Raw genomic sequence first — 10645 nt, forward strand, 5'->3', positions numbered from 1 at the left:
GAAAGGGAAATTGAAATCAATAATTTTTCTCTTAATTTTTTTTTGGCTTGTCAAGCTTAAAACCAACGGACAGACATGTACATCATAGTTACATATCTACGTTAGCCAACGAGATAAAAAGGCTGGAACCACTATTTTCAGCCAATTTTCATGTGGTTAGCTGACTACTTAATTTACTTGTGCTTGAGGGGGATTTCTCTATTAATTTAATTTCACAAATAAACTAGAATGTACCTATACGATGGAAATTGGCTTCCAGCTTCTGGATTAAACTGGTTCGGAGGTCAGTCTTATTCTACCAGAACAATTAGTTTTTGATTAATTTACATTTTAAAAACCAAATACGTAAATTATTTCACAATTATTATATGATTTTAACATATCTTCCTTTTACAGATTTATAATATCTCGTGCATATTTTATTAAAAGTATTTTTCCAAAAATTCTTAGGTATTTTAAGTGTACAATAGCATCTCTAGTTTTTAAAGCACCATAATAGCAACGAATTTACGTCTAAAATCTCAAAAGTATTAATCTGTTTTCAAAACAATTCAGGATTGTAGTTGTACTTCTTTTGCCTGTTCGACACATGTGTTATTAAGTCGTATTAGGCCTATCTTTTCATATAATATTCAGTAACTCTGAGGAAAGAGATGGAATGAATTGATTTTTATATACTAGTTAAAACAAACTAAAACATTTCGATTCTTTTAAACAGTTTAAAACTTGTAGGGATTTTACATTGTTTTGTTTCACTTTTCAAAGTATACAGTATTTTAAGTAACTACTTTTTGCTTAAATTACACTACAGAATCCAAAGTTTCTACATTTACGTAATTATTCCCTCCCAATAATAATAACGACCAACGTTTGATAGTGCTTGAGTTGACCCTATTGTGGAATATCAGTCCGTAAAGTGAGACTGGCCCAACCAGACAAATCTATACGACCAACGTTTGATAGTGCTTGAGTTGACCCTATTGTGGAATATCAGTCCGTAAAGAGAGACTGGCCCAACCAGACTAAAATCTATACGACCAACGTTTGATAGTGCTTGAGTTGACCCTATTGTGGAATATCAGTCCGTAAAGTGAGACTGGCCCAACCAAACTAAAATCTATACGACCAACGTTTGACAGTGCATGAGTAGAACCTAGTGCAGAATATCAGTCCACAAAGTGATGGTGGCAAAACTATACAAAAAGTCTTTACGACTACACAATTATGAAATGAGTGAATATAATAACCTCTTATGGTCAATTGTCATGGTAGAAGATTCTCTATTTTTCATGGAGATCAAAATCTCCATCAAAATCGCCCTTAATCAAACCCAATAAAAGCCATAATTACCTGTTTGAATTACTATGTCCAATTACATTGTTTCCTACTTTACGCAATATTTTAATTCCATAAAGTTAATTTGATTTTAACTTAACGCAGCTTCCATTTAAAAACCAAATAGATTATTAATTCAATATTCTCTTCGAATTCTGGTAAAAACATAGGTTAAATTTTGTTAAAGATTTAGTGTTTATTTCATTAAACCCTAAATTTTTAGTTTAGGATTTGGTTGGTGGGTCTACCAAAAGTTAAAATACACTTTCAAACTTTGTTTACCTTAACTAAGGTAATCCTGCGGGTTAAAACAATATCAAGACGGTTCTATTGAATTTAGACTTACACATGTAAGCTTGTAACTTTGATAGACAAAATTAGCTCTAATTTAAAAAGAGAATTTGTATAAATGTTGGCCAGTGTTGATACGGTAATTTAAATTCACATGTCGAACTTTAAGTTTTTAAGTAAACCGACAAACAATGCCTTGTGGTAACAAGTTGGCCATGATTTGGGTTTTTGTAACTAACAACAGAAACCTGATACGAAAAATTAACAATATTTTGCAATTAATTGAACTCACTACAATGAGTCTTACAATTTATAATTATCACGTTTTGTGAAGCATTAATATGAATGAGCCAATATGGAATAAAAGATAAAAAGTTCTTTAACAAGTACAAATAGTTAAAATTCGAAACTTTTGGAATCGGATTTTGATACAAAACACTAAAAATGGATATGTGCATTTATAAACTCACTTCCAATATATATATATATATATATATATATATATATATATATATATATATATATATATATATATGAAATATTTTATTATCAATGCGATGACATTTGCTTAAGTTTATACATATTTATGTAAATGCATTTCCGACCAAGCCCAATGAATGTGAGTTCAAGTTCACATTTGAACAGCTTGTTACCAAAAAGTTGTAGTTTTATTACTGCTAGTTCCCTTAAATATAAAATCAATCATTAACGCCTGCAGTAAATATACCCCTCTCCTTTTTAATGAAGCCTTGCTGCGCTTAAACTTTGTTTCCAAAGACATATGTCTTTTATCTCTGATAAACGTCAAGGTTTATCAGTGCTGTTTTAATCCTTACCATTAAACCCCAAGAGCAAATACGTAATTAATTAACTATCCATCTTAATCTATGGATATAAAAATATATTGTTCCATTTAATGAATTGATGTTGAAGTAAAATGCAATAGAGTTCTTAAGCTTATTTAACTCGTTTAAAGTTATTTTTATAAGTCGGCGAAAGAAAAATAAATAAGTATTAATTCATAAGTTTGGTAAAATTTGTATTAAATTATGGAACAATTTATTTAATACACTTATAAAATAGAACCCTTGTTAAAATTATTACTAATTTTGATTTCAGATTCACTTTTACAAAGGATAATTGTTGTATACGATGTTTCAAGGAGAAAAATATTTTAAAACTATACACTATTTTACCCATAAACATGTCAAATTCAACGAACATTGACTCAACTTTTAACATTGAAATCACTATTTCGACTTACAAAATTCACATTTTAGTGTGTTTTTTCACACATACTAGTTTTAAGAGTTAGGATTTCTGAAAAAAATATTGTCTAGTCTACCATATTTTTCAAATAACTACTTACTTGTGTTTTTATCAAATTTATTTACATGTATAAAATTGTAAATTATTTTAATAAAAACAATATGTATATTTACACAGTATTCACAAAAATCACGTAAGTAAATAGTCGTCCAAGTCAACCACCGGTGAGGGTAAACCTTCTAGTTCATCTAATAGGGAAGAAGAACAGTTTTGGAGATCCGCCGAGGTGAGGAGATGATGACTCAGGTCGTCTTCTAGAGTAGACGAGTGAGGATCAGTGAGGAGAGGTCTGCTGTCCACCGCCGGATCCGAGGAACAGAAGAGTCTATCGTCCTTCTTGGTGTAGGGATCGTGCTTCTGCAAAACTGTATGTGTAGGGAGACTTGCATGGTTGTCAGAAGCAATGTATTCACATGCAGGGGGTGTCATGAGAGCTGAGAGACTGAACGAGGAAGAAGTAGAAGGTGACGACTCAGAAGAAGGGGACAGTGAGAAGAAGCTGTCGTAGATGTCGGAGTGTTCGTTGACGGAAGATGGAGTAGAAGATTCTCTGTGGTCGGGAGGTGTTGAGGTCCACTCGCTCAGAAAAGAATCTCCATCAGAATCGAAGTCGGTGTCTTGCAGAGCGTTGCTGAGGGCGGTGATGTACTTCATGGCCAGGCGGAGGGTCGAAATCTTCGTAAGTTTCTCGTTGGGGTTCTCACAACTAGAGTTCAGATGAGGGATCGCTCTTCGTAACGCTTCGAATGCTTGGTTGATTTCTCGCATTCGAAATCTCTCTCGAGCATTAGCCGTCTTCCTCCGGTACTTACTTAATGGAACCGACTTCTGCTTAGGTTTCCTTCTGGCTTTATTTCGAGGCTTCCAGTTCTCCTCGTTGTTGACCGCTTCTGGCTCCTCTTTTCGAGCTGACGTCCTGGGCCGTAGCGAGTAGGATTTCTCTAGAGTGTTGTTGTTGTTTGGGTCGTGAACGGGGTTCATATCGTCAATCATAAGACTTGGATGAAAGTGACTCTCAGATAAAGCACAAAGTTTAGAAGACTTAATGCACTTATGAATTTAAAGTCATAAATTCAAATGAAATACTAGTAACAACCACACAGTTTAGTATCACACATACGAAAAACGTTCAAATTCACCACGCAAAAAAGTTACCAACAGATAAGTACCAACTCGAAGTGTGCAAAATCACAAAATACGTAAATTGATATCCAACAGAACCGTACTCACTTCCACTCCTCGTGAGCGCGGCCAGCACGCAACTGAGCCACAGCGCTGCTGATAACCGGGAAAGATGTCTTCTGCAAGGGAGCGCTCTGGCGGCTGTTGCACCAACTGTATTAATATATTCACGTACTGAGCTTCTGGTCTGGTACCGTTAAAGTCTCCTCCCCCTTGACTACTACATTTTTAGGTTCTCTCTATACGCATATTTAAATCTTTACGCATCTAAATAGTTCATTGCACTATAACTTTGAAAAAGCTACTTATCAGCAGAGTCCTATTATAACTAATACATTAATATTTATATCAACAATAGATCTAGTCACACTGGATGTCATTAAAGAAATATTTTAAAACTAGTGTCATTATGGTGGGATAGTTAACTTATCATCATTAATAGTGTAATAAACAAACAGTACAAAACATCTTACGGATTCAGGCCATGATTCTCTACATATACTCTACAATTCTATAATACAATAATGATTTATTAAACCTTTATCATTTAGGTGTTAAAAGAAACTGCTGCACATATGTTAACTCAATTGAATATTACTGTATTTAATTTAATTTATATAATCGTTCGCCAGTCTATTCTAATACGTTCACTGCGTTTATTACTGATTTTCATTGTTGATATCAGTGTATAACTCAGCCGTACTTTGTTTTTAAGGTATAATAAAAATATAATTCAAAAACAAAAGAAAAATAAAGCCAACATGAAAACATGTCTAATAATTTGAATCAGACAACTACATATTAGACATTTCGTCCCTTCGAATTTATTATAGTCGATTGTGTATTATAACCAAACATAAGAATAACCTATAACAAATACGCAGACCTTCAACCCAGCATATACTGCTGAAAGATCTTTCTCGACAAAGAAACGGGCCAAGAACGTTTTAAGAAACAAAATGGGGCCTACTCTCCGTCCACTACGAGAAAAATATCAGTTGTCTGATCCCCCCAAATTTTTTCTTAGCTACGTTCTTGGCAAAAGATATCTACTGAAATAAAAAATCTATTACTTTTATTACCCATACAATTTTCTAGGTTTTTAGTAATTCTATTCGCGTGTGTGTCTTGAATGTACCTATACAAATGTGTGAAGTGATTGACGTATTATGTGTCAGTACTGTGTAAAAGTCTATTGTAAATTCTGTGTTATTGATACTTCTTAATATAGAATAGGTCTGGTTTGTTTTTATGTGTTCCTATGTAAATATTAATCAATGTGAAATACAATTGAAATCATTCGTGTCTTTTTAATGCCAGTCTAAATACCTAACTAAACATGTGATAGAAAAAATATTAGCCTCAACATTATCACAGAATATCTTTTAATTGCATAATGGTAAGTAGGCCAGACTATTTACACTATTATGTAAATATTTCAAGTAATCCTGAAATATATTTACAGTGAGTGTTTAATCATTAATGTCATTGTTCTAGTTTTTATATCTTCTAGTGGATATATCAAGTTGGTAGGATAAACTTACTATAAGAATAAAACTTAACACTATACACCAATAAAATGCAATAACAACACTAGATCATAAGATCGTCCATTTTCACTACCTATAAAATTATAAAATAGGAACAAACTTACTATACTTTAATCAATTAAATTTAAACTGCATCCTAACAAAGATAATGCTGAATCTCATATAAAAAGGAAGGGTGGGTCTTTTTACCGATCTCGCCCTATAAAATAAGACTATTTGTATACAAACTAAATGTATATAAACTAGAAACTAAATGTGCGGTGACGTTCGCGAATATCCCTACATGTTCGGAAAGTAAGGATAAGAAATTATAGTTTGAGCTTAACCAATGTGAGGAATTGATCGTGTTAATACTGCTGTCATGGACGTGACAATAACAGTACGGAATAAAATACACTGACACGGTGGTAAATCCATCACTTTTTGGCTGAGCGTCAGCGGAGGGGGGCTAGCCTTTCATTTTTGCTTATCCAAAGGATATTACGAGAATGAACTGGAATATAGAGTTTAATTTTTTTCTGGACCTTCACTCCTACATGGGCAAGATTGGGTTCGATGATGGTGCGTGTCCGTATGTGTGTTTGACTGAGCATTAACAAAGCTTATCACTTGGAAGCTTATCTAGAAAACGAATTTAACTATAGGATTAAAGTTTAAACAAGACTTCATGTCTTTAAAGTCTTGATGCCTTATATCTGTAGAAACACACACACATTTGACGCACTCCTACCTTGTGGATAAAGAAAATCCAGCTGCTAACTCCTATTTACAACCATGGATTTCCATAAACCAATTCCAGCAGCTTGCAAGCTGTATGAACCGAACTAAGGCAAAGATATTGATGGTGAAGTAAAGAAGATCGCGTACCTTGTATCCAGATTACGCGTAGGATTATCGCAACTACTTTACTTATGTAGTAAAAAAGCACTTGAATGAATCAGGATAAACTGAAACATAATAAAAGTTGTGTAAAAGGTTACGCGATCCTATCTATACCCACGAATATTTTAGTATACGTGTCCTTTATGCCAATCTGGTCAAGTGTCAAGGAGGTCAGATTTTATCATCGCATCAAAAGGTTGAAAGCTGATAACAAAAGTCATAAAACGAAGACATAAACTATGATGATATTGCTTCGGATGTTAAGAAATCTCCAGCTCTTAAGTTAGGAGACATCAGTGTTGTCTTTTGCCATCGATTATTTCGTATCTCTTTTATCAGAATGTAGAATGTCTCTTTTATGTTGATGGTGTTTAATATTAGATAATTATTTCTTCAGTTCTTCTTCTTCAGATACGATTATCTGGAGATTATCGTAAGAACACTTCAGCACCAAATTGGTAATCCCTTCAATGGGTGAAGGCAATTATCATGTTTTGTACATGACCATATGTCCCTTAATAATTGGTGGTAATTCGGTAATTTTTCTTCTTGTTTGTTTTTAAATTTCGACATAATTTTATAGGTTATTGAGTCACTGCCAAAGAATTTCATGCAGAATACTACTGTGACCAGCATTTGTTATTAAAAATATGTTACGATAGATCAGTTTTAATATTTGAAAAAAAAACTTTAGATACGCTGAGACCGAACAAACTAGTTAGGAAAGAGTGCTTTTCGTAACTATTCGATTCTTACGGGTGTTTCTAATTCTCAAACTAATACTGTTGAATTTCACTTGCTTCTACATAGGAGTTCATATAATTTGTAATTAACTCAGGGAGGTCTTAAGAACAAGTTTATACTTGATATATTTTATACTGTGTTTTATTTGAACTCTTTATTTTGAATAACTCTTTGGAAGTTCCTATTTAGATACTTTTTCAGTATTGGCAAACAAAGGGCCTAATTTCAGTTTACTTTGACTCAGTGGTTGGTCCGCTAATTTAATTTGTGAAGCCTCAATTTCCTTTCAAATCGTGGTGTTGTAGCCACTTTTGGGCGTGGCTAATAATATGGACCGGAGCGGTGGTGGGAATATTAAGCAAAAAATAATGTGTACCTTGGTGATAATAGCAATAATAAGACAATAATTAATACCAGAAACACCATAGAACGAGTCGAACTCGTTTTAGACGGGAATCAAAAACCTCCGTAAAACAAAACTGTGGTTAGAGTGTATAATAAAGGTAGGAGTACACCACACCATGTACGAGTATCGCGTAACAGGCTTTGCCGAGGTTGCATGCAGTATATCCAGTAATTCAGCACACCTCGAAAGGCTATATGTGTTTCTATGTCATATGTTAAAATTTGAAATAGTTTCTTACAAACTTATTCTATGATTTTTTCGTTCCCGTCATGATTACCCATAAGACCAATTTAAATATGTTCGCTAACTCTCAACCAAATCCTATTGAGTGAAATTCACCATAATCGAACTCGATGTTGCACACAGAAATGAAGGTTCATGTAAAATATCAAGTCTATTAGTAAGTTCGCTCTCAAGATATCGTGTTCGCTCTCGCATCGAGACATACAGAAATTTAATTTTTCCAACACCACGAGTGATAAGCTTCGTTATCGCTCAGTCAATAATTCATTAGTTTAAAAAGGCTTCGTTTGACTTGCATTATAAATCATTTTGCTCTGACCTCACACTTTTTCTTATCAACCAAGTTCGGCTGCAGTATAATAAGAGGCCACCACCACAATAGAATCATATTTATGATTATCTAAACTATTGAGACGTTGACACGAATTGCGTTATATAAAAACTATCTATGTTGTGTATCTATAAAATGTAACAAACAAAACAGTTTAACATTTAGTTACTTTTTACTGTTTTAAGGATATATTATGATTCTTTTGTGGTGGTGGCCTCTTATTATACTGCAGCCACCAAGTTCTTAAAAACTATATAAAAGGTGACCCATGCTTAAGTTTTGGTTTTCCTCCGGTACTGATGTCGCTTTCTTGAAATGCTAACTGAAATGTTGCTAGTACATACACACCGAACTTGAACATTTGAGTTCACACACCACGTAACTCACCGTCGCGCGTCGTAACGATCCTCAAGACATCCCGCGGATAGGCACAAATGGACAGATACCGTTCTTTCACTAATTTCCGAGTATTAGATTCCTACATTTATTATTCCTGGCGTTGAAAGACAATCCACCGTTCGGAAGAGAGTAAGGAAGAGAGTATCTTTACTGCTACTTACCTTTAGTGCCCGGCGCTCAGCCTGTGTTTAAGGTCTATTTAGGGTGATTCGCTTCGGTGATTTCGGACACTTTTAGGGCCACGTTTATTGAATAACAAGTACAATTTCAGGTGGTTAAGGACCGAGGCTAATTAATGACAAATGGGAAGTAAATTGGTCGTAAAGGCCTGACCCGCTGCTACTTGTGTGGGCCGCTACCGCGTGGTAGTGTATGTCTGGTATCGAGGATTTCTGTGGCGGGCTCGTAACTGCCAGCTCACTTCGATTCGCCATAAAACTCCGTGTTTATCTTTACATACCGCTGAGCTACTTACTTGTCATAAACTTCATCGTGTTCAACTGCCATGCAACGAGTTTTACTCCTTTATGGATTTCATTTTACAATTTGAAGTAGGACTTATTTCATCAGGTGAAGTTAGCTTTTTGTACCCCTCTCTACCATTTGATTGAGGACTAGTAGCTTGAAAGAAACTTCCCGGCAATAACGTATAATCAATACCAAAAGGTCTTCACGTGTTTCTTCTCATCTCCTATCTTCATCTATTTCCCTGTTGCTTTTGGCTGAGACTAAAAATGTAAATTGTTTGTTTTGTTTAAAATTTTGACTTACAGTAAGAGGTTGAATGCAATTTGGTACAGACTTACTGTTTCATTTATTTTGTTTCAAGGGTTGCCTGGCTTTATAAAATAGCACACAAGTCTTATTTTTAAAGCCCCTCCACAATTATTAAACCTCACCATTTTTTACACCTGATGCTGTTTCTGATAGTTTTTAAAATTACCCTGATCTATACAGGAATGGCCGAGTGGGGTGCAGCTGAATACTTTTAACAGAGTAACGTGTCAATTGACGCCTCAAATTGAAGGTCTTGATTAGGTAACGCAAAAGTTATCATAATATAAATGTCTAGTCACTCTGTCCAAAATGAGTACCGTTAAAATATATTAATATTCTAAATCAAATTATCTCTATATTGCTTAAAGTCAGATCAAAACCCTTTAATTTTTCCTATCCTTTTCTCAAGACCTTAAAACAAAATATCTCAAGAAACCTCTTTTGATAATGGTTTACATAGCTCTACAATCATAATTTTTAGGGTGATTTTGAAGGGGTCAATAATTTGTTAATATTAGTAAGTAACAATAATTTGTGTAACCTAATGTGAGATATTCACTTTTTAGGTATTCGTTTATAGTACTTGTGAGGTCCCTCCCCCACCACAATGCTAAGCTTCTGTGTAATTTTGAAATCCACCATAAACTTTCTCAGGTGACCTTTTGACTCTCATTCCTAAATTATATTTGAACATTCTCAACCGTTCTAAAGTTAAGGAGGGAGGTATATTTAGGACAAGTGGTAGAACTTCTTTTGCGAAATACATCAATTTACATTTATTGTGTGATATAAACTTGTCCCTCATTGTGCTGAACGTACTTTCTGTCTAAGCATAAGCGACGTTGTCTAAGCCAAGTTGGTTCAAAACAATCTACATGTCTATATTATATCAACATTTTACACTTACGGCTGATGCTCCATGAGGAGTCAGTAATAAACACAAGTGTAAACCAATAAATTAATTGACTTGTCTCTTTACAAATCTTCATTAATTAAAAACAATTTTATGATTAAATTTCATTAATTTAATAATACACACTATTTCATAAACAAGCTCTTACATTTTTAGAATTTATTGACCATTCAATATATATATATATATATATATATATATATATATATATATATATATATATATATATATATATATATATATATATCGTATGGGGGACAAAG

The 10645-nt window shown here is 33.8% G+C and overlaps 1 protein-coding gene across 1 annotated transcript; it reads right to left on the minus strand.

The window, feature by feature from the left end:
- Positions 1–3016: 3016 nt before the first annotated feature.
- On the minus strand, positions 3017–4206 carry LOC124358670 (neurogenic differentiation factor 4-like). Its single transcript, XM_046810973.1, has one exon. The coding sequence runs from the start codon at positions 3946–3948 to the stop codon at positions 3085–3087; it is 864 nt and encodes a 287-aa protein (XP_046666929.1). The 5' UTR covers positions 3949–4206; the 3' UTR covers positions 3017–3084.
- Positions 4207–10645: the final 6439 nt, after the last annotated feature.

This window comes from Homalodisca vitripennis, chromosome 3 (genome assembly GCF_021130785.1).
Source record: "Homalodisca vitripennis isolate AUS2020 chromosome 3, UT_GWSS_2.1, whole genome shotgun sequence".
In the NCBI taxonomy this organism is placed as follows: Eukaryota; Metazoa; Arthropoda; class Insecta; order Hemiptera; family Cicadellidae; genus Homalodisca; species Homalodisca vitripennis.

What these genes read in the sequence shown, in the direction of transcription:
- LOC124358670 (XM_046810973.1), bottom strand. Translation starts at nt 3,948, where the DNA reads ATGATTGACGATATGAACCCCGTTCACGACCCAAACAACAACAACACT.